Raw genomic sequence first — 27,576 nt, forward strand, 5'->3', positions numbered from 1 at the left:
CGATCTAATGCGACACTTACAAAGGATATGGCTTGATATCCCTCAGGAGGTCGTCCAATAATTCTATCAATCAATGCCAAGCTGAATAATAGCTTTCATAATGGCCAGAGGTAGTCCAGTCCATTATTGACTTGCTCATTTATGAACTCTTTATCTTGAATAAATCGTGAATTTATTCTGAAATTGTAATCGTTTATTTGTCTGTACATGTACATCACATCTACCGATTTCCGTCCCATTCGGATACTTTCATCGTGATGTGTCCTCTCTTTTGTCTTGGACTGTACTACACGCAATGTCTCCTTAGAACCGCAATGATGCAATGACAAAAACCTTCACCACAATGCTTTCTGGACTGTGGAGAATGTACATTAATCTGTTGTACAAGCTCTGCGTTCTGACACTATAGGACAATTCAGTGCTGTCATACTCATCCTCTGCAAGTGGCGTCAGTTTGGTTGCTCTGTCGGCTTAAGAGACCGATCTCCCAGCGGCCCTGATCTGCTGTTTTTACTCAAGTGGTTCCTCATATACGGTAGCAGTGGCATAACCAAAGTATGACAGACAGGACGCGTTGCCCTGGGGGGGGGGGGGGGGGGGGGGGACACTTTACGTGATGGCGCGCTGTTTTCTGATTGGCTGGCCTGTGTTGAACAACAGCTCCGTAGCACCTACCTCTCTCTGGTGTTTTATTTATTTTATTTACACGACAAGTTCCTTAGGACCAAATTGAGGAGCAAATCTCCAGTCATGGAATGTTTCAGTACATGAAATCACAGCATAAAGGTAATAACAGATAAAAATAAATGTCTATGAACCCGAAAAAAGGCAATCCATAAGTTTAAGTAAACGCTATCAACAATAAATAAAAATCAGCTTAATTTTTCAAGGAACTCCTCGACAGAAAAGAAGTAGTGACTCTTGAGGAAACTCTTCAGTTTCGATATGAAAACGCGTGGACTGCTTCTAAGATTTTTGAATTCGAGTGGTAGCTTACTGAAAATTGATGCAGCAATATACTGCACACCTTTTTGCACAAGAGTTAAAGAGTTCTGATCCAAATTCAGGTTTGATTTCTGCCGAGTATTAAGCGCGTGAAAGTTGCTTATTCTTGGGAATAAGGTAATAATGTTAACAAGAAATGACAATATTGAGAGGCCAATGTCAAAATACCCAAAATCGTGAACAGTGGTCGACAATAGGTTAGTGAACTTACACCACTTATAGCCCGTTTCTGAGCCAAAAATATCCCTTTAGAATGGGAAGAGTAGCCTTAAAATATAATACCGTACGACAAAAGCGAATGAAAATAAGCAAAGTAGACTAATATTCGTGTCGAACGATCACTCACTTCTGATACCGTTCGAATAGTAAAAATGGCAGTACTAAGTTTTTGAACAAGATCCTGAATGTGGGCTTTCCATGACAGCTTACTTTCTATTTGAACACCACTAATAATATGCCCGTTCTGTGAAATTAAAACGTCAAGTTTTTTCTGAATTCTGTATCAGAAACTGTAAAAACTGAGTCTTACTGTGAATTAGCGTTAGTTTATTTTCTAAAATCCACGAACTTAGGTCATGTACTGCACTATTTGAAACCGACCCAATGTTGAACACAACATCCTTTACTACCAAGCTAGTGTCATCAGAAAACAGAAATATTTTAGAGTTACCCGTAATACTAGAGGGCATATCATTTATATAAATAAGGAACAGGAGTGGCGCCAACACTGATCCCTGGGGAACCCACCAAACTTGACAGTACCCCACTCGGGCCCCATCTCACAGCCGTTATCAACATTGTGAATAATGACCTCTTGCTGCCTGTTGCTAAACTAAGAGGTGAACCAGTTGTGAGCTACTCCCCGAATTCTGTAATGATCCAGTTTCTGGAGCAATATTTTGTGATCAACACAATCAAATGCCTTAGTTAAATAAAAAATACGAAAAGCGTTCGAAACCTTTTGTTTAGCCCAATCAGTACGTCACAGAGAAAAGAGAATATAGCATTTCAGTTCTTAAACGACTTCTAAAGCCGATCATACACAGCCTTTTCAATAACTTTTGCAAACACTGATGGCATAGAAATAGGTTTAAAATTATCTACACTATCCCTTTCTCCCTTTTTACACTACTGGTCATTAAAATTGCTACACCACGAACATGACGTGCTACAGACGCGAAATTTAACCGACAGGATGAAGATGCTGTGATATGCAAATGACTAGCTTTTCGGAGCATTAACACAAGGCTGGCGCCGGTGGCGACACCTACAACGTGCTGACATGAGGAAAGTTTCCAACCGATTTCTCATACACAAACATCAGTTGACCGGCGTTTCCTGGTGAAATGTTGTTGTGATACCTCGTGTAAGGAGGAGAAATGTGTAGCAACACGTTTCCGACGTTGATAAAGGTCGGATTGTAGCATATCGCATTTGCGATTTATCGTATTGCGACATTCCTGCTCGCGTTGGTAGAGATCCAATGACTGTTAGCAGAATATGGAATCGGTGGGTTCAGGAGGGTTATACGGAACGCCGTGCGGGATCCCAACGGCCTTGTATCAGCAGCAGTCGATATGACAGGCATCTTACGTATCCGCAAGGTTGTAACTGATCGTGCAGCCAAGTCTCGATCCCTGAGTCAACAGATGGGGACGTTTGCAAGACAACAACCACCTGCACGAACAGTTCGACGACGTTTGCAGCAGCATGGACTGTCAGCTCGGAAACCATGGCTGCGATTACCCTTGTCGCTGCATTACAGACAGGAGCGCCTGCGATGGTCTTCTCAACGACGAACCTCGGTGCACGAATGGCAAAACGTCATTTTTTCTGATGAATACAGATTCTGTTTACAGCTTCATTAAGGTCGCATCGGTGTTTGGTGACATCGTGGTGAACGCACATTGGAAGCGAGTATTCGTCATCGTCATTCTGGCGTACCGCCCGGCGTGATGGTTTGGGGTGCCATTGGTTACACGTCTCGGTCACCTCTTGTTCCCACTGACGGCACTTTGAACAGTGGACGTTACATTTCAGATGTGTTACGGCCCGTGGCTCTACCCTTCTTTCGATCCTGCAAAACCCTACATTTCATCAGAATAATGCACGACAGCATGTTGCAGGTTCTGGAGGCAGAAAACGTTGGACTGCTGCCCTGGCCAGCACGTTCTCCAGATCTGTCACCAATTGAAAACGTCTGATGAATGGTGGCCGAGCAACTGGCTCGTCACAATACGTCAGTCACTACTCTTGATAACTGTGGTATCGTGTTGAAGCTGCATGGGCATCTGTACCTGTACACGCCATCTAAACTCTGTTTGACTCAATGCCCAGGCGTATCAAGACCGTTATTACGGCCAGAGGTGGTCGTACTGAGTACTGATATCTGAGGATCTATGTACCCAAATTGGGTGAAAATATAATCACGTGTCAGTTCTAGTAAGATTTGTCCAATGAATACCCGTTTATCATCTGCCTTTCTTCTTGGTGTAGCAATTTTTTGCCTAGTAGTGTAGTAAGCTACTTTATTACTGAGTACTTTAATCTCTCAGGAAACTGACCATTCCTAATGGAGAGATTACAAATATGCCTGAATACAGGGCTGCCATGCACAGCACAATACTTTAATATTCTTCTAGACACTCCATCATAACCATTCTTAGTCTTCAGTGATTTAATTATTGACTCCATCTTCCGCTTGTTTGTAAAATTAAAATGGTTCAATTGGCTCTGAGAACTATGGGACATAACTCATGAGGTTATCAGTCCCCTAGAACGTAGAACTACTTAAACCTAACTAACATAATGACATCACACATATCAATGACCGAGGCAGGATTCGAACCAGCGACCGTAGCGGTCGAGCGGTTCAAGAATGTAGCGCCTAGAACCGCTAGGCCATCCGGTCGGCTCTCTGCATCACACAGGAGTATTTCAGACATGATTCTCGGAAATGCATTTTCCTAGAGAATTATATAATTCCATTTAGAAACTAAATTTTTATTTAATTCACAGCCAATGCTCAGAAAAATGATTGTTAAGTACTGTTATTTTTACCTACCCTATATATACGCCTTAAATTTATTCACAAATAATCAATGATAAAGGAATCATGCTACTGCTGCAAGCATTTCGACTTGCAACACAGTTTTGATCAATGGATTGAATTAGTCATACTAAATAAGAATTAACTAGGTGTCCCTTCTACTTAATACTTTATATTTATTTAAAACATGGCTCATTGTAGTTGACAGATTGTATGTTTAGATGGTTTGGTCAGTTTGGAGTTTGGGATTGGAAGGTTGAAGACTCTTATTGACCAGCTAACAAGGGAGTTACAAATAGAGTTGCTGTGATCTAAGGTGCGGCAGTTAATGAACAGCGTACACTGCGATTTTGCTGCATTGATACATTCAAAAGCACCAACATAACCAGGGCGAATGGAAGGAGGGATGGAATGAGGACTGAACAAGATATCTTGGAAGGCTGGCAAAGTCGGGGAGACGGTGGAGGCGGGAGATGGAATGGTGGGAGATGGTAGGAAAGAGCGCAGAATCGAAGACTGAATCGGGCGCCATTTACGACACCGCCAATTAGTACCGCTTAGTCAAAGCCAAGTCCTTCGCACAGCACAACATATAGGCGTAGTATTTCTCTGTCTTCCGAACCGTTTGTTACAGCCCGCCACGATTTACTGGGCGAAGTGAGGCAATTGTTATCACTATAGGCTCACTATAGAGGACCATGGCTCAGATTCCCGTTCGGCCATCCAGATCTAGGTTTTACGTAATTTCCCTAAATCACTTAGAGCAAGTAACTGGATGGTTCCTTTGATAAGGGATCGACCGATTTCTTTCCCCATCCTTTTCAACTCCCTCGTCGTCGATGGTACGGTAACCTCCCCTCTGTGAGGAGCCTCTGCACCCAACGTCTTTAATTGCGAGGGCGTGCTGAAAAGAAATGCCTCCCAATTTTTATCTGAAAACTTCTAAACATTTAAAATGAAAGAAGCGTCATTAACACTTCAAACATTTGTGCTTCATATCTACGTATTTACTGCTGTACATAGTCACCCTGGCGACGAATAAATTTCTCCCAACGAGAGACCAGTTTGTTGATACCGTCACTATAGAATATTTCACACTGTCGACGGAGCCACAACTCACCTATGCTTGCACCGGTTCATCACTATCAAAGTCAAGTCTTCCAACATGTTCTTTAAGTTCTGGAAACAGATCTAAATCGGATGGCGTCAAGTAGAGACTTTATGGAGGATGATCGATGACAGGGAATCCAAGAAGTCGGATTGCTGCAAGATGTCGCTTCGCTCGCGAGTGGAATGGCATTATCATACTAAAGTTGAGAGTGCTCCATTTTTGGACGATCTCTTTGCATTCGGAACTCGATTTCAGCAAGCTGTCTCTCACGCACCGATGTATTTATCTTATCTACCGCCATGTTACACGATGCAATTCGGAGCCGTCTAGTGGCAGAGGGTAGAAATATACAGGTTGAAAAGTATTTAAACCGACCTATTCTGGGAGGTTGTAGGGGACATGAAAACACATATTTTTCCCCAATGTCATTTTTTCCTATGAGGAGTATTTAAACCTTTAGAGGAAGTTTTTTCTGGCGGCAAATTAATTAAACCAAGAAACACTTTACCATTTTTATGTCCAAGAGACAACACATTAACACAACCCAATATCAATCACAGTAGCTTTTCAGAAATGCACACGACGACTCAAATGTGCCGGCGCCCCGTCATGTTGGAAGCACATGCGTTGTCTTGTAGGTAGAGGGACGTCTTCCAGCAATTCTGGCAATGCTCTGGCGAGCAAATTGTAATAGTGCCTGCCATTTAATGGCCTAGGTAGCAGATACGGCCCAATTAAACAGTTCCCAATAACACCGACCCACACATTAACGAAGAACCGCACTTGATGAGTGCTAGTAACTGTGGCATATGGGTTATCCTCACTACAAACATGTGAACTGTGCAAGTTGAAGATTCCATCACGCCCGAACGTTGCTTCATCGGTAAACAACACAGAGGATGAAAATGTAGGATGCATTTCACACTGATCCAGGTACCACTGCGAAAACTGTTCTCTGGCTGGGTAATCAACTGGTTCCAGGTTGTGGACACGCTGTAAGTGAAATGGACTTAACAACTGCTCTCAAAGGACTGTTGTTACATTCGTCTGATTCATCCCCATGTTGCGTGCAATTGCATGAGTGCTGATTGAAGAATCCCGCTCCACATGCTCCAAGACAGCTTCCTCAAACTGCAGCGTTCTTACCGTGCGACGGCGTCCTTGTCCAGGTAATCTGCTAAGTGACCCGGTCTCACGCACACGTTAGTACACAGCAGCAAAGGTCGTATGATGCGAGATACAGCGATTAGGATATTGTTGTGGATACACCCGCTGTGCAGCTCGTCCGTTGTGATGCACTACCTAGTACGCACCAACCATTTCAGTGTATTCACTCCAGGTGTATCGGTCCATTAGTAAACAGAGACAATGCGCTACTACACTGGTGGACAGCAGTTGCCTACAACTAAACTGCATAATACGCCCTCTAACAACTGAAGATCGTAATACAGCCTCCACCGGTTTAAATATTCCCCATATGAAAAAATGGCATTAGGGAAAAATATTTGTTTTGGTGTCCCCTACAACCTCCCAGAGTTTGTCGGTTTAAATACTTTTCACCCCTTATAGACAAGAAGAATAAAGATGTAAGGGGGAGCCGGGAAAAGTGGCCAGGGTGGTCTAAGTATTTATTGGGGTTATGACTTAACGTATTGTTCCTGGAGGGATCAGCCACCTTATGAGGTCTAAACTGTTAGCTATGTCGCTCCTTGGAGATAATTTTTGTGGATTTTAGTGACCCTGATATTAGCTAAGTGGGCTGTATCTGTTTTTATTATTGAGAGGGAATGTGACACGCCTTTTAAATGAAATTGTGTTAAAAGAGCCTTATCTTGACTCCATAATCCTACTTTAATTATTAAAACTTCATTATGGTAGAGGATATAAAGATTTTGTGGGAATGCGTCAATGAAGGCAATGTGGGCATATCGGCGGTGGCTCCTGGCCACTCTATGTAAGAGGAAAACGTAAAAGCAGCTCCGAAGGAAGGGCTCCTGATAAGACTATCCTAGAAGCGGAAAATAAAGAGAGAGAGGAAAAAGGAAGTAAAAAGAAACAACAGCGGACAACAGCCGAAAAGAAGGAAGGCAGTAAAATGAAGAGTGCGGAGAGCAGGAAACTCAACCACAGTAGAGCTCTTTTTGACGACAACGACGAAGACGGAGACTGCTAGTACTGCAGAGATAAATTCTCAAACTGAGGACCAAAAGAGCAGCGGTTTGTCAGCTGTGCTCCCTCTGTGTCCACGAACTCTGTATTGCGGCTGAGGCACAGAGTTTGGCTTTCGTCTGTGAAAAGTGTAATTTGAATAATGTTTCACAATAAAATATATTGAAGTCTTTATTAAAACAGTGTTTTTCATCTATTATTTTCAAGTTTCAATATAAGTGACCGCTTTGTCGCTCATATAGGCAAAAGTGGCAGTGTTTCCAGTTTGTTAAAATTTCATTCTTTTAAGCACTTGATTTGATCCTAGGTTGATAAACCAATTCCATATCATATTACAATAGCTGTAGATTATAATCACTTATTTCCACAAATTTCCGTCTACTGCTATTCAGCTTAATAAATAGGAATACCTTAGGCTGGCCACTATACCCATCTCTCTCCTACAATGAAAATAATTTTTCGTTTCATTTAAAAACCTTAGAGTTTTCACATACGTTTTCGTTTTTATCGCGCACACTTCAATCTCTGTCTTCCCCAACAGCTTCCACTCTTTACAGCTCCCTATAATACCAAGGAAGCTATTCATTCATGTCTTCACGTACATCCTGTCATCCTGTGCCTTCTGTTTGTTAGCGCTTTCCATACGTTACTCTCCTCGCCTACTCCAATGGCAACCTCTTGATTTCTTATCAGTCCACCTAATTGTCAAAATAATTCTGTAGCACCGTACGTCAAACACTTCGATATGCTTCCCGTTTCCCCAAAGTCCATCATTCATTCGAATTAAGGCCCGTATTTGATACAAGAAGACGTGCTTATTCCAGGACTTCTCTCTTTGCTCTCTATTCTACTTTATATGTCTTCCTTGTTTCGCCCATAATATGTTTTTTTTTGCTTCCAAAATAGCACATTTACTTCTTTTTGTTAATTATTGGTACCCAGTATTCTGCTGCTCCCCATTACCTTTGCTTTTTTCGGTTTACATCAGGTCCATATTGTGTTTTATTACACAGTTAGTTCCACCCAAAAGTTTCTGTAAATCTTCCTCACCTTGACTGGGAACAGCTATGACATTAGCGAGTCATATCACTGATATTCTTCCACACATCATTTTTACCTTTCTTATATATCCGTCACAGTTTCTTCGGTGTGATAGCATATATTGAAGATGAGGGGCGAATAATTGTATCCCCATTAAAGAGCCTTTTTTATTTTTGGCCTTCCATTCCTATTTTACCTCTTTGTTCTTGTGTTTATCTTATATTACTCGTCTTTCTCTACAGGTTACTACACATATCAAAAAAAGTTTTGGATCACCTCGGTTCCCAGAACTCCTGAAGATAGCTGTTGACTGTGGATATTGTATCACAGACACAGTTCCTTTGACTGTCCAGAGATGTCACTAAACCCGCCCAAAGATGTAAATAACCAGGCATGAGCATCGCCTAGTAGACGGAGGGGGTCCGACAGCCCTTCAGTTTGTCATTCCACCAGGAAGGAGGTACACGGTTCGTGTTGTTGTAGTTCAACCATTCCTAGATGGTGAATACCACGGTTCGATCCCGTGCGCCTTGTTACTTTGCGCCAGGAACAGCTCTCAACAAGGGAAGTGTCCAGGCGTATCGGAGTGAAACAAAGCGATGTTGTTCGGACATGGAAGACATGCAGAGAGACAGGAACTGTCGATGACATGCCTCGCCGAAGGGCTACTACTGCAGTGGATGACCGCTACCTACGGATTATGACTCGGAGAAAACTGACACCAACGCCACCATGTTGAATAATGCTTTTCGTGCAGCCACAGGGCGTTGTGTTACGATTCAAACTGTGCGCAGTTGGCTGCGTGATACGCAACATTACTCCTGATGTCCATGGCGAGGTCCATCTTTGCAACCACGACAGAATGCACTGCGATACTAATGGGCCCAACAACATGTCGAATGGACCACTCAGGATTGGCATCACGTTCTCTTTACCTATGAGTGTCGCATATGGCTTCAACCAGACAGTCGTCGTAGAAGTGTTTGGACGAAACCCGGTCAGGCTGAACGTCTGTCACACACTGTACAGTGAGTGCAGCATGGTGGAGGTTTCCTGCTGTTTTGGGGTGGCATTATGTGTGGCCGACGTACGCCGCTGGTGGTCATGGAAGCCGCTATAACGGCTGTACGATACGTGAATGACATCCTCCGACCGACAGTGCAACCATTTCGGCAGCATATTGCTCAGGCATTCGCCTTCATGGACGACAATTCGCGGCCCATCGTGCACATCTTGTGAATGACTTCATTCAGGATAACGACATCGCTCCACTAGAGTGGCCAGCGTATTCTCCAGACATGAACCCTATCGAACATGGCTGGGATAGATTGGCTCTGACCACTATGGGACTTAACTGCTAAGGTCATCAGTCCCCTAGAACTTAGAACTACTTAAACCTAATTAACCTAAGGACATCACACACATCCTTGCCCGAGGCAGGATTCGAACCTGCGGCCGTAGCAATCATGCGGTTCCTGACTGTAGCGCCTAGAACAGCTGGACCAGCTTGGCCGGCCTGGGATAGATGGAATATGGCTCTTTATCGACGACGTGACCCAGTAACCACTTTGAGGGATCTACGTCGAATCGCCGTTGAGGAGTGGGACAATCTGGACCAACAGTGCCTCGATGAACTTTTGAATAGTATGCCACGACGAATACATCATCATCAATGCAAGAGGACGTGCTACTGGGTGTTAGAGGTGCCGTTGTGTACAGGAATCCGGACCACCACCTCTGATGGTCTCGCCGTATGGTGGTACAACATGCAAAATGTGGTTTTCATGAGCAATAAAAAGGGCGGAAATGATGTTTATGTAGATCTCTATTCCAATTTTTGGCACAGGTTCCGGAACTCTCGGAACCGAGGTGATGCACAACTTTTTTATGTTTTTATTATTGTCCTGAGAATGTCGAAGATGTAGCACGTTTTTATGCTGTCGAACGCCTTTTCCAGTTCCAAAAATTCTATCTACGTGCCTTGTCTGTTTTAAAGACTTGTTTTCATGAACAGGCGTAAAGTCAGAACTGTGTCTACGGTGCCTCTACCTTTCATGGCAACCTCATCGTCATTTAACAGATTCCCATTTTTTCCGTTGTACTAAGTATTAATCTTGTCAGAAACTTTGATTGACTTTACCTTTCCTAAAGACAACCTGTTCGTGATTTAACAGATTGCAGAGTTTTTTTTCTTTCGTTGTACCACATATTACTCTTGCCATAAATTTTTATACAGAATCTGTCCAGTTGTTCTGTGATACTTCTCGCATTACCTGTCCTTGATATCTTCGAGATGGAAAGATACTATTCCAAAAGTCTGATGGTATATCTCCAGTCTCACAGGTTCTAAAAACTTTCAGATTCATTTGACTGTCACTTGCCCCAACGATTTCAGAATTTCCTAATCAATGCTGTTCACGCCTTATTTAATGGCATGCCTTTCAGAGCTGTGTTAAACGCTACCTGTAATACTGGATCCTTGTATCGTCGGTATCGGGTTCCATTTTTCATTCATCTCATCATCAGACAGTTCATCACCCTTGTAAATGCCTTTATTCTGTTCTTTCCACCTATCGGAGCTTAGCTCTGTGTTTAACAGTGAAATTACTCGTGTACTCTTGACGTTGACGCATTTGCTTCTAATTTTACCAAAAGTTTTCTAGATTTTCTGCAGTGTGATTCGGTAATGGTGTTACAGACTTTCAGGGATTGTGAATAAGGGCAAATGTATCAATATGGGGTAAGAGACCCTGGTCCGAAGAGGATCAAATCGAGAAGTGATAGTGGTAGCTCAGAGAGTGCAATACATGTAGTAGTACTGTAGCTGCTGAGCCTTTAAGGTAGACAACTTTCCCTGAGATATATAGAATATATTCGCAGTTGCAAATATGGACAACCATCAACTGTACAATGGGATGACGAAAGTGGAAAGTTGTGCCGGACCGGGACTGGAACCAGGATTTACCGCTTAGCCTACCCAGCGCGCCCCATGGCCACAAACAAACTTCCACACGTCGTCAAGCATGTGTTTATAGTCTGCAACCGCACGTCCATTATGTATAATCCCGTACAGGGGAGAAATTATAATTAAAAGATGTTTTCCCGGTGTCGGCGGGTAACTACGATAGTGCACACCCTGTGCTGTTCATAATAAAGACGCAATGTTCTTTCGGGCATGCATGTATTGCATCGTACTTCGAAAACCACAGGCATTGCAATATCTTACTGTCAGAGGTGATAGTGTAGGTCAAAATGAGAAAAAATTGTATTTGAGCTCTAAACTGCATACCGTAAGAGCTATGGGCACTTGTTGAGTAGAAGATGTGTTTCACAACAGTGGAGATGAACCAGTGCTCGTAGTTCTTAACTTTTGCATTTTAGAGCCAATACTTACTGGATCTTTTTCTCTGAAAGCTGCTTGCTGTATAATCTTAGCAACAACAGCATCGGTACGTGTATTCCACAGCCAGAGGTATCAGAACGATTTTTGGTTTTACCCGAGCATTTATCTAAAAGTCATACATTTACTCTTCTCTATCATCCCTGCAAGTTTGTAAAATTATCGCGGACTCGTCCTGTACGTGCTGAGTCAGTTCTTTTGACCAATATTTCTTCTCTAATTTCCTTACGTTTTTTCCTGTAGTCGTTTCGCCTTGGCTTCCCCACTCTTTCTGTCACTGGTTGACCCCAAAAGGTGATGTCCGTCTTCTTAGCTGAGGAGTAACGTGTTTGCCTACCACGCAGTGGGCCCGGGCTCGATCCCTGGCCGGATTGGAGATTTTCCCCGCTTGTGCAGTGTGTGTTGTGTTGCCCTCACCATCATTTGATCACCGACACGCAAATCGCCCATTGTCGCGTCACCTGAAACAAGACTTGCAACCCGGCGGACGAACTTCCTCGGATGAGGCCTCCGGGCCCTCAGTGCCAAACGATCATTTCATTTCCCAAAAGATGATGCGTGAGCGATCAAGATGAGTTCAAACAACGGAAAATTAAGAATGGAATAATGACAATATTATTGAAATGATAGGTTGCTACTCACTATGTAGTGCAGACGTTGAGTCTTAGACACACAAAACAGAATGAGTGCCAAACAAGTAAGCTTTCTGCCGAAAGGCCGTCTTCTGAATTAGAGAACATAAACACAAACATATTCACTCAATGCGGCTCACACACACGCCTACTGTCTCTGACTCGGCTTTGACCGAAAGTTTACTTGTTCAATAGTCGTTGTGTTGTGACTGTTTCCGACTTCTCCACTACGTGGTGAGTACCAGTCTATCCTTTTCATAATATTGTCATTATTTAGTCAAGACGTGAATTTGAGAGATTTCGTTGTGACTAAGTGATGACTACTGGCACAGCAAGGGCCTGTTTCTGGTGCGGTGTGAGCAGTGTGGTGGTGGTGCGCAGGTCGACCGCGGCCGCGCGTGTCGTGGTGGCTGGGTGGCCAGTCCCTGCAGTCGCGCCAGCAGCAGGCGTCCGGCCGGCGCGTCTCCAGCGTGGTGCGGCTGCCGCCCCTGGGCAGGCACCACCTGCTGCAGCAGCTGCTCTGCCGCGCCTCCAACCACCAGCAGCCGCTCACCGCCGCCGTCACCATCGACATGCTGCGTGAGTACCGCTCGGCGGCCACTAAGCTAAAGTTTAACACCACGCTATGATTAGTCAGTCTCGAATGACATCACTCTAATACAGTGTGTAAGTAGCCTGTTTAGGTTTTAATGTTGGTAACGCCACGTAGCGCTCTGTATGAAAATCACTGACTGTGCTGTATGCAGTCTGTCTCTTGTAGCATTGTTGTCATATTCGCTATTGTAGTGTTGGGCAGTTGGATGTGAACAGCGCGTAGCGTAGTGCAGTTGGAGGTGAGCCACCAGCTGTGGTGGATGTAGACAGAGAGATGCCAGAGTTTTGAGGACGGGAGATCTGGATGTGTGTCCGCCACAGAGAGGAAATTAGTAAAGATGGATGTCATATATATACGATGACTTTTGAACATTATTAAGGTAAATACATTGTTTGTTCTCTATCAAAATCTTTTATTTGCTAACTATGTCTATCAGTAGTTTATACCTTCAGTAGTTAGAATCTTTTATTTAGCTGGAAATATTGGCGCTCAATGTATTGCAGTAGTTCGAGTAACGAAGGTTTTTGTGAGGTAAGTGATTAATGAAAAGTATAGGTTATTGTTAGTCAGGGACGTTCTTTTGTAAAGATTATTAAAAGTCAGATTGCGTTGCGCTGTAAATATTGTGTGTCAGTTTAGTGATGGTCAGAATAAATAAAGAGAGAGATGTCTGAGTACGTTCAGTTTTACTCATCTGTCTTAGTATCAAATAACGTAGAAGTTTACCAGCACAGTAATTCATAATTTTTCAAAGGGTACGTTTCAATTGTAGCATGGACTTATTTCAGCTAGGAAGATTCCACAAGTTCTTTTCAAGTGTGCCTACCAAGATGAAGCCCCCTTTATGAATATACACCGTAGAAAAACCTAATTGCGGAGTTACGAGAACGTTGGTTGCTACGTTTTACGAGCTGTTACAAATACTCCAACACTTTTTACTTTTATTTTTTTATTTTTTGCGGATTTTTAGTGGAACATTCAAGGTAGACTCGAGTGCCTCAGTGTTCGTTTCATGCAAGTGACTAAAGCAGTTGTTGTCATCTTGGAAGACGTATAACGAAGACGTAGAAGAAGGAGCAACACTATGTCACCGAGAATGTGGATACAGACTGAGATGACGGAAGTCGTGGAGTAGCGATATGCACGTATACAGATGACGGTAGTATCGCATACACATGGCATACAGGGTAGTGCATTGGAGGAACTGTCGCTTATACTCAGGTGATTCATGTGAAAAGGTGATTATGGCCGCACGACGGGAATTAAGAGGATTTGAACGCAAAATGGCTGCTGGAACTAGACGCATGGAACATACCATTTTGGAAATCGTTAGGGAATTGAATATTCCGAAATCCACAATGCCAAGAGTGTGGCGCGAATACCAAATTTCAAGCATTACCTCTCACGAAGAACAATGCAGCGCCCGACGGCCTTACTTAACGAACGAGATTAGCTTCGTTTGCGTAGAGTCGTCAGTACTAACAGGCCAAAAACACTTTGTGAAATAATCGCATAATAACCCAGGACAGAACTCGCTACCATATGGAAAACTGCGGCCTGTTCAGATAAGTCCTAATTTCATGTGGTGAGAGCTGACGGCAGGGCTCGAATGTGGCGCAGACCCCACAAAGTCATGGACCAGTGTTCTCAATAAGAGGCTGTAGAAACTACTGGTTGCTCTGTGACGTTGTGAGCTCTGCTTACATGGAATAGAAGGGGTCCTCTTATCAAGCTTGACTGAAAATTGACGAAAAATGGACCATTTATAACCATTCATAGACTTTATATTCCAAAAACGATGCAACATGAGACTAGATCAAAATCGTACGCGATTGGTTGGAAAAACATTTTGGATGGTTCCAGTGAATTCCGTTTGCCAACCAAATCGCCTGGCATGAATCTCATCGAACGTTTATAGGATATAATCGAAAGGTCAGTTTGTACTCAAAATCCTGCAACCATCAGCACTTTCGCAATTATGAACGAATATAGACGCAGCGTGGCTCAATATCTCTGCAGGGGACTTCCAATGATTTGTTGAGTCGACGAGTCCATTCCACATCGAGCTGCTGCACTAGCAGGGCAAAAGGAGGTCCGATGCGATATTAGGAGGTATCGCATGAACTTTGTCATCGGCGCACATATCCTGGTTCACTGTTCCATGAAATTTTGGTCAACAACCTGCTGCCACGATATTTCGACGTGGAGTCTTTTTGTTATTTTTAGGCATTAACTGGCGAAAGTCATTTCAGCTCTACTGTTTAAAATCCTGCCTTTGCATGTGTTGTGTACCCAGATGTCACTGCGCATGCGCTGCTAGAGCGCTTGCGCGTCTGCTGCAGGCGTCTGCGCTGCTACTAGCGCCCTCTGTGGTGAAACCTCGCCTCATCGATATAAGATTGATCGTAGCAAGTATTTTACGTGTATTTCAGTTGTCGCTGACCTCATACTACCGGAAGGACATGTGAAAGACAGTTTTATCTCTTTTCGCTACGTGACAGTATTTTTTGATAAGAGTACAGCATTCCTCATTTCCAGCATAGCACTTAATTCTTTGTCTTTAATACACCACTGATCAAAGTGCCGTCAATGCGAACAAGAGGTGACCGAGACGTGTAACCAATGGCACCCCAAACCATCACGCCGGGCGGTACGCCAGAATGACGATGACGAATACTCGCTTCCAATGTGCGTTCACCACGATGTCACCAAACACCGATGCGACCATAATGAAGCTGTAAACAGAATCTGTATTCATCAGAAAAAATGATGTTTTGCCATTCGTGCACCCAGGTTTGTCGTTGAGTACACCATCGCAGACGCTCCTGTCTGTGATGCAGCGACAAGGGTAATCGCAGCCATGGTTTCCGAGCTGATTGTCCTTGCTGCTGCAAACGTCGTCGAACTGTTCGTGCAGGAGGTTGTTGTCTTGCAAACGTCCCCATCTGTTGACTCAGGGATCTAGACGTGGCTGCACGATCCGTTACAACCACGCGGATACGTAAGATGCCTGTCATATCGACTGCTGCTGATACAAGGCCGTTGGGATCCCGCACGGCGTTCCGTATTACCCTCCTGAACCCACCGATTCCATATTCTGCTAACAGTCATTGGATCTCTACCAACGCGAACAGCAATGTCGCAATACGATAAATCGCAAATGCGATAGGCTACAACCCGACCTTTATCAAAGTCGGAAACGTGATGGTACGCATTTCTCCTCTTTGCACGAGGCATCACAACAACGTTTCAGCAGGTAACGCCGGTCAACCCTGTGGAGAGTAAAATCTTTCGTGTTTCTGTCTTGTGACACTCACGGGTTTTCTTGAACTAAATTTACTTCTCCTATGAAATAATTCTGCAGATAGTTTAAAAATTATAAACCTCTGTCGTGTTTCAGCTGGATGTTTCACAAAGAAGGTTGAAGAACGTTATCGTAGAAAGAGAGAGTTTTCCAGTTCGATGTAGTACTGTTTTTGTGTCAAATATGGAATACTTTTAGTATTCTAATACATATATAGGGTGTTTCCGTAAGAGGGTGCGAAAATTTGAGAGGACAAGGAGGATGCTCCACCGGACAATTTGAGGTAGGGAACATGTGTTCGGAGACGTCAGCTTAAGTTGATAAAAGGAGTGAAATGACTGTACTGTGTTCTTTATTATTTACATTAGTTACAGTTTAGGTTTTCCGTGAATTCCCTAAATCGCTCCAAGCAAATGCCGGGATGGTTCCTTTGAAAGGGCACGGCCAACTTCCTTCCCCGTCCTTCCCTGTATCTTACAAAATGTGCTAAAACTGACGTACATCACCTCAGTTCAAGTATGAAATCGGCGAACAAGACTCTGAAGCACCCTAACAAATATTCCTGCTGTGTTTCGAATGACATCAGAGGCAGCTACAATTCTGGCAATTAATTTCATCTCCGTATCCGTTGGGGTCTCATTTAACTTTTGATATCCCCATAGAAAAAAATCAAGGGGATTCAGATCAGTTGACCTCGCAGGCCATGTAATAGGACCTCCACTTCCAATCCAGCGACCAGGAAAATACAGCATTGAGATGGTTGCGGACATCCCAGCCAAAGTGAGACTATTGTTTTCCACATCCTCTCACGAGCAGCCAAGGGTACGTTCTCCAATAACTCGGGCAGAACTCTATGCACGAACTTCAAGAGCAGGTGGCCATTCAGACGGCTAGGTAGACTTCCTAGTAATTAGCCTCGTTTTCCTTGCTTTCGTGCAGGAAATAAGGAATGTTTATGTAAATAAACAGAACAGTATGCGTAAACTCGTACGCATGTGAGCTGGAAAACAGTAATGCCAGACAAACCGGTAGACAAGTTCACAACCACATCAGCTTAAGCTGGCTTCTCCGACCCTAGGTCCGCAACCTCAAAATGTTCAGTGGAGCATTCTCTACGTTCCGTTCCATTTTTTCACGCTCTTACCGAAACATCCTGCACGTACCTCGTCGAAATGAAGAAACTACTTTTGAAGATCTGCAAGAATATTGCTTGAGCATATTGGGCCAAAATGAGAAACTGATACAACATGTCGAATTTTTACAAATATGTGTAACGCAGATAGTGGCACTCTTGTTCCACGTGTACAAATCTATCAGAAAAGCTGAAATACTTATGATTTGTACTGGATGAGAGACGCTGTACATTTCACAAAAATCATTCTTGGTGCTGAAAGTGTTTGCGAGTGTGACATCCAGTCTGCAGTAAATTTTTCCTCTATCACCCTCTTATTTTTCGTCACAGTCATCTTTAGTGATCATCTGCCGCGATCACTCAACACACACTTCCGTCCACGTTGTGTTTTTCCACTTGCCTTGTACGGCTTCCAGAACGAAAACCACTTCTTCGCCCCTTACATGTAATATCTGCAGACTCCTTACACGTAAAATCGGAGTAGCAGCTAACACAACGAGGCATGCTAATAAAAGTGTGTCCCACACTCCACCCATGAGAAGAACTCGAATACAGAACGGTGGGCAAAATGTGAGACACAAACAGCACAAGATATTACCATACCATACGGTGTACGAAAACCATTGGTAAAACACATTACAGTCGTCTCGGAAAGGTCCTGTGCGGTTTTCAAGGTTATCTTACACCTTTCTTCCTGCAAAATAGTGGCAGTTCAGGTAATGATGATGGAGACGATTGGGGATCACGTATTCTTCTATCACAGGAGACCACAGAGGCTCAATAATATTGAAGTGCGCTGACTGTGATGGCCAGGAGAGATGCGAAAAACTTATCGTCGTGCTATCAAAACGAGTGCTGCGAGCTGTGTGAAAAAGCTCTCCTGTCTTTTTGTAGCACGGGTTCGCCATTGGGCTTGGAACGGAGAGAAGTTGTGAAACTTTTTTCCAGTGCACCGTAGTCCTGGTTTCATGAGTTCGGCTGTTAGCGGCATTTGCGTAAATGACGAGTGGTTTTCGAATTCCCGCTCACCCTCCAATTCTCTGCTTATGGAGCTCCCTCTGTGTTGTTTTGGTGCTGAAAGTGTTTGCGAGTGCGACATCTAGTCTGCAGTAAATGTTTCCGCTATCACCCTCTTATTTATCGTCACAGTCATCTTTAGTGATCATCTGCCGCGCTCACTCAACACACACTTCCGTCCACGTTGTGTTTTTCCACTTCCCCTGTACGCGATATAAATCTTCGATATGGTGCCTCTCGAAACACTCAAACACTTTGTCTACTTGGGTTACGGAAGCCCTCAGCATACGAGCACGAACACCCTGCCCACTTTCGAATTTATTTAGCTCCGGAATAATGCAATTGCTACTACATGGATATCGTTCTGACCACGAGTTACACTTGAACCGTACTGAGGACATTGTACATGTTCCGTTCCTGCTCAGATGTAACAGTGCAACATGTAGTCTTGGTTAATATCTGTTTTTATGTTCAAACATGCATCTCGTCGATGTTCCCATATGTTAATTTATTCCCTGTATATTAATGTATTTTAAAATAAACACTATATTTCACTACATACTTCGTACTGATACACGGAGTAATTTCACAGGCAATGATACTCAGCTCGGCTCTCCGAACACCAACATTGTACTCAGAATGTTTCGCAACCAAATATTTCCTTACGTGTGGGAATATACTGTAAGTTATAAGGATATGTTTTAGTGAGTAGGGTGATCGTTTTAACAATTTGTGCATAAAACTCACTATGAGACATGGCAATGAATGATGTTTCCCTATCCACCTTCATTTCTGAAAGCTATATTATGTATTATCTTACGTTGAGGAAGCGAATAACTTGTAGAAACTATCAGAATTAAACTTTTTTTTTGATTTAGCATTTTATTGATGCAATCCATACCTAAATGTGGCATTTGGTTAAAGAATTATATGAATTTTAATCGTGGGGCGCACCGGAAGTCAGGGAGGCGAGCGGTAGCCTTATTCGAACATTGTCATGGAAGCTAACGAAGAGTGCCCATATGATATGCATGGCCACTAAGTGGGTCCCGTAGAGGAGCGAATGTTCTAGAAGCTTCGTGTAGGAATACTTCCGTCGAAACTAAAAAGTAAGGTGCACTATTAGTGGAAAGATGCTCCTTAGAAAATGAAAGCTAGACTCGATCCGGCTCTCAAGGGCGGGGGAAACAAAATAGTCACTCCATAACAAAAATGTTGCTAGTAGACAGTCTGATTGTAAAATTTTTGCAAGAAATGTCCAAGTCAGTAGAAGTGTGGATTACTGGTGAGACTCAGAAAGGCGGCGTAGCTATAATACTAGGAAAAGAGATTAATCACTGTCAGATAAAAAATTATAAATAAAGTTACGACCTTATTGTTCAAGGCAGGTAGTGACGGATATTGGCCAAGGTCACACGATGTAGCTGATAGCAGCTCATCCTCAGTTATATAATGAACTTAACTATTAGTTCGACTGATACGAGGATAATTCCAAAAGTAAGGTCTCCTATTTTTTATAAGTACATAGACATGTTTATTTCTACAATGGTTTAGATCAGTTTACAGTTTGAACATTTAGCTATTTTTCGACATAATCACCATTTCTGTCGATACAATTTGTAGACGCTGCGGCATTTTTTGTATGCCCGTGTCATACCAGCTCGCCGCCATGAGGTTTAGAAAGTTATTAACGTCTTCTTTCACCTCGTCGTCGGAGCTGAATCGCTGGGACCACAATTAGCGCTCACAGGTACTATGAGACTTTGAAAAAACTCAAAAGGCCAATTCAGAAGAGGAGAAGAGGAATGTTGAGCAAGGGCGTACACGTTCTCCATGACAAAGCTTGCCCACACATCGCTCGTATAACAAACAGTATGTGAATTTTATTGGTGTCCAGAAATTATATTTTTTATATTTTTTAACTGTGACGAAACTACGTGGTTAGACATGGTTAGATCAGATGAACAACGCTTGTGTCGTGTTATCACGTCATGTCTCACAGTCGCTCTCGTAAGTATCACTGAACCGGTTACCTTACTGTGCATCTACTGAATATTACGGTAAATAATGAACTTAAGTTTCTTGTGTGTCCATATGTATATGTAATTTAATTTTATGATATGTCTGTATTAACCATACGCTAAAATGATGTGGTAAATAATCGTAGACGCCAGTCGCAGTTCTGTATGGGAACTTAACAGTAGTGTACTAAACAGTTTCAGAACTATACTGCTATTTTTCTTACGAGGCCACATTTCGCGAGGTATTATATTTCATCTCCCACTGGGTCGGCTAGTTCGTAAAGGGTACGTTATGGAGAAGAGTACTTCGAATTGGTGATTTCTTTGAACGCTTCGTGTAATTTTGTGTGATGAACTTTTCTGTTTGCTTGGAAAGTGTTGAGACATGTAAAAACTTATTTGGAGGACGCAGCGCCCTGACAATATAACTTGTTTTCACCAGTTGAGTTGGGTATTTATTTTCTGGCCAAGCACCAACTCACCAGGCCAATATTTAATTCAAAAAACGTGTGTGTTCTACCAGTTAGAGATCAACATCCGAAGGAGAGCAGAATATGTAATAAACGTGAGATTTGACAGAGTGCAGCTTCGCTGTTGAAGAAATCATAAAAAGGGACCACTGTAATGTTTAGAAAGCAAAATAAAAATGTCAGCTCTTGATGAAACACATCTCTTCTGGGTTCTACGGTAAACAGTTATTGAAAACGTCTTATGAAATAGTGTTTGACGTACCGAGAACCATTACTATTTTTAAAAGTCTTATTTATTTTATAGAAGTCTCTCGGATTAAAACTATGTGGTAGACGTAACACTTTCACAGGCGATAGTCTCACCAACTACGAGTGCCTGAGAGCTAAATATAAAATACAACAAATTATGCAAGAAAACTGGCATATTGAAGCTCCGGGATGGTTGGGAATTGCATCGGTATATTTGTTTCTTTTATTAGGCTTCCGCACCTCATTCAGTAAAAACGGAACCCTTACACGATCACTTTGGTGGTCCATAGTATGTCTGCCTGCCTGTATGTCTGCCCGACTGTTTCCTTTTCAGGAACGGTAGACGTTCAAGTTGTTGTGGTCTTCAGACCTGAGACAGGTTTGATGCAGCTCTCCATGCTACTCTATCCTGTGCATGCTTCTTCATCTCCCAGTACCTACTGCAACCTACATCATTCTGAATATGCTTAGTGTATTGATCTCCCTCTACGATTTTTACCCCCCACGCTGCCCTCCAATACTAAATTGGTGATCCCTTGATGTCCTACCAACCGATCCCTTCTTCTGGTCAAGTTGTGCCACAAACTTCTCTTCTCCCCAATCCTATTCAGTACTTCCTCATTAGTTATGTGATCTACCCATCTAATCTTCAGCATTCTTCTGTAGCACCACTTTTCGAAAGCTTCTATTCTCTTCTTGTCCAAACTGTTTATCGCCCTTGTTTCACTTCCATACATGGCTATACTCCATACAGATACTTTCAGAAACGACTTCCTGACACATAAATCTATACCCGATGTTAACAAATTTCTCTTCTTCAGAAACGCTTTCCTTGCCATTGCCAGTCTACATTTTATATCCTCTCTACTTCTACCATCATCAGTTATTTTGCTCCCCAAATAGCAAAACTCCTTTACTACTTTAAGTGTCTCATTTCCTAATCTAATTCCCTAAGCATCACCCGACTTAATTCGACTATATTCCATTATCCTCGTTTTGCTTTTGTTGATGTTCATCTTATATCCTCGTTTCAACACACTGTCCATGCCATTCAACTGCTCTTCCAAGTCCTTTGCTGTATCTGACAGAATTACAATGTCATCGGCGAATCTCAATGTTTTTATTTCTTCTCCATGGATTTTAATACCTACTGCGAATTTTTCTTTTGCTTCCTTTACTGCTTGCTCAATATACAGAATGACTAACATCGGGGAAAGGCTACAACCCTGTCTTACTCCCTTCCCAACCACTGTTTCCCTTTCATGTCCCTCGAATCTTATAACTGCCATCTGGTTTCTATACAAATTCTAAGTAGCTTTCGCTCCCTGTATTTTACCCCTGCCACCTTCAGAATTTTAAAGAGAGTATTCCAGTCAACATTGTCAAAAGGTTTCTCTAAGTCTACAAATGCTAGAAACGTAGGTTTGCCTTTCCTTAATCTTTCTTCTAAGATAAGGCATAAGGTCAGTATTGCCTCACGTGTTCCTGTATTTCTACGGAATCCAAACTGATCTTCCCCGAGTTCGGCTTCTACTATTTTTTCCATTCGTCTGTAAAGAATTCGTGTTAGTATTTTGCAACTGTGGCTTATTAAACTGATAGTTCGGTCATTTTCATATCTGTCAACACCTGCCTTCTTTGGGATTGGAATAATTATATTTTTCTTGAAGTCTGAGGGTATTTCGCCTCTCTCATACATCTAGCTCAAAATATGGTAGAGTTTTGTGAGGACTGGCTCTCCCAAGGCCGTCAGTAGTTCCAATGGAATGTTGTGTATTCCGGGGGCCTTGTTTCGACTCAGGTCTTTCAGTGCTCTGTCAAAGTCTTCACGCAGTATCGTACCTCCCATTTCATCTTCATCTACATCCGCTTCCATTTCCATAATATTGTCCTCAAGTACATCGCCCTTGTATAGACCCTTATATACTTCTTCCACCTTTCTGCTTTCCCTTCTTTTCTTAGAACTGGGTTTCCATCTGAGGTGTTGATGTTCATACTAGTGATTCTCTTATCTCCAAAGGTCTCTTTAATTTTCCTGTAGGCAGTATCTATCTTACCCCTAGTGAGATAAGCCTCTACATCCTTACATTTGTCCTCTAGCCATCCCTGTTTAGCCATTTTGCACTTCCTGTCGATCTCATTTTTGAGACGTTTGTATTCCTTTTTGCCTGCTTCATTTACTGCATTTTTATATTTTCTTCTTTCATCAATTAAATTCAATATTTCTTCTGTTACCCATGGATTTCTACTAGCCCTCGTCTTTTTACCTACTTGATCCCCTGCTGCCTTCACTACTTCATCCCTCAAAGCTACCCATTCTTCTTCTACTGTATTTCTTTCCCCCATTTCTGTCAATTGTTCCCTTATGCTCTCCCTGAAACTCTCTACAAACTCTGGTTTAGTCAGTTTATCCAGGTCCCATCTCCTTAAATTCCTACCTTTTTGCAGTTTCTTCAGTTTTAATCTACAGGTCATAACCAATAGATTGTGGTCAGAGTCCACATCTGCCCATGAAAATGTCTTCCAATTTTAAACCTGGTTCCTAAATCTCTGGCTTACCATTATATAATCTATCTGATATCTTTTGGCATCTCCAGGGTTCTTCCATGTATACAACCTTCTTTCATGATTCTTAAACCAAGTGTTAGCTATGATTAAGTTGTGCTCTGTGAAAAATTCTACCAGGCGGCTTCCTCTTTCATTTCTTAGCCCCAAGCCATATCCACCTACTACATTTCCTTCTCTCCCTTTTCCTACACTCGGATTCTAACCACCCATGACTATTAAATTTTAGTCTCCCTTCACTATCTGAATAATTTCTTTTATTTCATCATACATTTCTTCAATTTCTTCGTCATCTGCAGAGCTAGTTGGCATATAAACTTGTACTACTGTATTGGTTGTGGGCTTCGTATCTATCTTGGCCGCAATAATGCGTTCACTGTGCTGTTTGTTGTAGCTTACCCGCATTCCTATTTTCCTATTCATTACTAAACCTACTCCTGCATTACCCCTATTTGATTTTGTGTTTATAACCCTGTAGTCACCTGACCAGAAGTCTTGTTCCACCTGCCACCGAACTTCACTTATCCCACTATATCTAACTTAACCTACCCATTTCCCTTTTTAAATTTTCTAACCTACCTGCCCGATTAAGGGATCAGACATTCCACGCTCCTTTCTGTAGAACGCCAGTTTTCTTTCTCCTGATAACGACATCATCTTGAGCAGACCCCATCGGAGATCCGAATGGGGGAATATTTTACCACCGGAATATTTTACCCAAGAGGACGCCATCATCATTTAACCATACAGTAAAGCTGCATGCCCTCGGGAAAAATTACGGCCGTAGTTTCCCCTTGCTTTCAGCCGTTCGCAGTACCAGCGCAGCAAGGCCGTTTTGGTTATTGTTACAAGGCCAGATCAGTCAATCATCCAGACTGTTGTCCTTGGAGCTCCTGAAAAGGCTGCTGCCCCTCTTCAGGAACCACACGTTTGTCTGGCCTCTCAACACATAACCCTCCGTTGTGGTTGTACCTACGGTACGGCTATCTGTATCGATGAGGCACGCAAGCCTCCCCACCAACGGCAAGGTCCATGGTTCATGGGGGGAGGGGGGTTAGACGTGTCAAGTTGAAATTTTAATCACATACTAAGGTCTGTAGTTCCTTGCTATTGCGTAAAGTTGAAGCTTCTGTCATAGCCGTCGAAAGGTACTTCAATTTATGTCACATATTTTGATACTTGCAAACTCATTCATTAAAGTCAATATGTTCTTCTCCGTCGACACACAAGTACGAAATTTCACAAGAAGCAAGGTTTCACATTAAAACTACATAAAAATTCGTAAAATTGTTCATTTGTAATTATGCCTCCCGCAAAAAACTTTTTTGTCATTTGTTATCCGACTGTCTCTCCATGCATCTGTTAACACCCCTTATTGTAGGGAATGGGTAAAGGTATCAAGTTGTAATTTATGTCAAATACTTAGCTCTATGGCCGCTTGGAGGTATAATAAATGTTACCTTCTGAGCCAGTGTAATCAAAACGAATGTACCTCATGTCACATACTTTGATACAGGCAAACGGATTCATGAAAGGCTATAGCGTTCTTTCCATTTGCCTAGAATCATGAAATTTGGCAAGAAACAAGGATTCTCTGTAAATGTAAAGGAAAAACCCGAAATCTGTGAACTTGTGATCATATCAACAGAAAGAAAACGTTTTCGTCCTTTGCTATCCGACTGTCTCTTCGTCCATCTAAAAGACGGGTAAAGTTGTCGAGCTGAAATTTATTTCAAATACTGAGGCCTATGGTTCCTTAGCGGCGAAATGAACGTTATTTTCAAAGTAATTGCTAACAAAAGATACGCCCAACCATGTCACATATTTTGATGCAAGCGAACTGAATTATCAAAACCTTCAGGGTTCTTCCCGTTGGCCTAGAGTCGTGAAATTTAGCCAGAAGCAAGATTTCACACTACAAGTGAAGGAAAATTCCGAAAACTGTGAATAAGTAATTATATCACACGACAAAAATATATTTTTGTCATTTGTTTCCTCAGTGTGAGTCGGTCTGTCCGTCCACCCACGAGTCCATCTGTCTATTAGGACAGATGTTTCTCAAAAATGGGTAGACGTATCAAGTCCAAATGTATTTGACACACAGAAGTCAACAGTCGTTTTGTGTGGTAGAAAATTTAGGCTTTTACTTCAACCCAGTCAAAAGAAACGACTGTTTGTGTCACATATTTGATATCCTGCCATTATCGATATCGATAAAAGGCAAAAATCGCCCAAATTCTAGATTCCCGGGATGGATGAAGTATCTACTCGTATCTACATATATGTTTACGTTTGTGCGGATCCCTTGGCCTTCCAGTACTGCTCGTCTCAAAGATACCAAAATTTTTGGCGACTTTCATACCTGACTCACAAGAAAATATTTATTCCTGCCCAGAAATATAAGCTGTCTTAAAAGACCGTCACCATTCATGCCAAAAATGATAGTGATAGGAAAGTGCGTGGTGTATTAAGATTCCAGATTGTGAACGCAACATCGAAATCTCATGCACTGCATACATACTATAGCGGAATGTCCCATACACGGTACACAGCTCACAGGATATGAGAAAAGTATCGGCAAAGAATAGTACACTACTGGCCATTAAAATTGCTACACCAAGAAGAGATGCAGATGATAAACAGGTATTCATTGGACAAATATATTATACTAGAACTGACATGTGATTACATATTCACGCAATTTGGGTGCATAGATCCTGAGAAATCAGTACCCAGAACAACCACCTCTGGCCATAATAACGGCCTTGATACGCCTGGACATTGAGTCAAACAGAGCTTGGATGGCGTGTACAGGTACAGCTGCCCATGCAGCTTAAACACGATACCACAGTTCATCAAGAGTAGTGACTGGCATGTTGTGACGGACCAGTTACTCGACCACCATTGACCAGACGTTTTCAATTGGTGAGAGATCTGGAGAATGTGCCGGCCAGGGCAGCAGTCGAACATTTTCTGTATCCAGAACAAGTGGTCATGCATTATCCTGCAGAAATGTAGGGTTTCGCAGGGATCTAATGAAGGTTAGAGCCACGGGTCGTACACATCTGTAATGTAATGTCCACTGTTCAAAGTGCCGTCAATGCGAACAAGAGGTGACCGAGACGTGTAACCAATGGCACCCCATACCGTCACGCCGGGTGATACGCCATTATGGCGACGACGAATACACGCTTCCAATGTGCGTTCGCCGCGATGTCACCAAACAAGGAAGCGACCATCATGATGCTGTAAACAGAACCTGGATTCGTCCGAAGAAAGGACGTTTTGCCATCCGTGCACCCACGTTCGTCGTTGAGTAAACCATCGCAGGCGCTCCTGTCTGTGATCCAGCGTCAACGGTAACCGCAGCCATGGTCTCCGAGCTGATAGTCCATGCTGCTGCAAACGTCGTCAAACTGTTCGTGCAGATTTCTGTTGTCTTGCAAACATCCCCATCTGTTGACTCAGGAATCGAGACGTGGCTGCGCGATCTGTTACAGCCATGCGGATAAGATGCCTGTCGTCTCGACTGCTAGTGGTACGAGGCCGTTGGGATCCAGCACGGCGTTCCTTATTACCCTCCTGAACCCACCGATTCCATATTCTGCTAACAGTCATTGGATCTCGACCAACGCGATCAGCAATGTCGCGATACGATAAAAAGCAATTGCGATAGGCTACAATCCGACCTTTATCAAAGTCGGAAACGTGATGGTACGCATTTCTCCTCCTTACACGAGGCATCACAACAACGTTTCACCAGGCAACGCCGGTCAACTGCTGTTTGGTATAAGAAATCGGTTGGAAACTTTCCTC

The 27,576-nt window shown here is 42.8% G+C and overlaps 1 protein-coding gene across 1 annotated transcript in view; it reads left to right on the plus strand.

The window, feature by feature from the left end:
- Positions 1–27,576, plus strand: part of LOC126275143 (nephrin-like) — a 686,204-nt gene that overhangs the window by 358,570 nt on the left and 300,058 nt on the right. Inside the window, exon 5 of the mRNA XM_049977173.1 lies at positions 12,789–12,986. Within this exon, the coding sequence (XP_049833130.1) occupies positions 12,789–12,986 (198 nt within the window). The remainder of the gene's footprint in view (positions 1–12,788; positions 12,987–27,576) is intronic.

This window comes from Schistocerca gregaria, chromosome 1 (assembly GCF_023897955.1).
Source record: "Schistocerca gregaria isolate iqSchGreg1 chromosome 1, iqSchGreg1.2, whole genome shotgun sequence".
Lineage (NCBI taxonomy): Eukaryota > Metazoa > Arthropoda > Insecta > Orthoptera > Acrididae > Schistocerca > Schistocerca gregaria.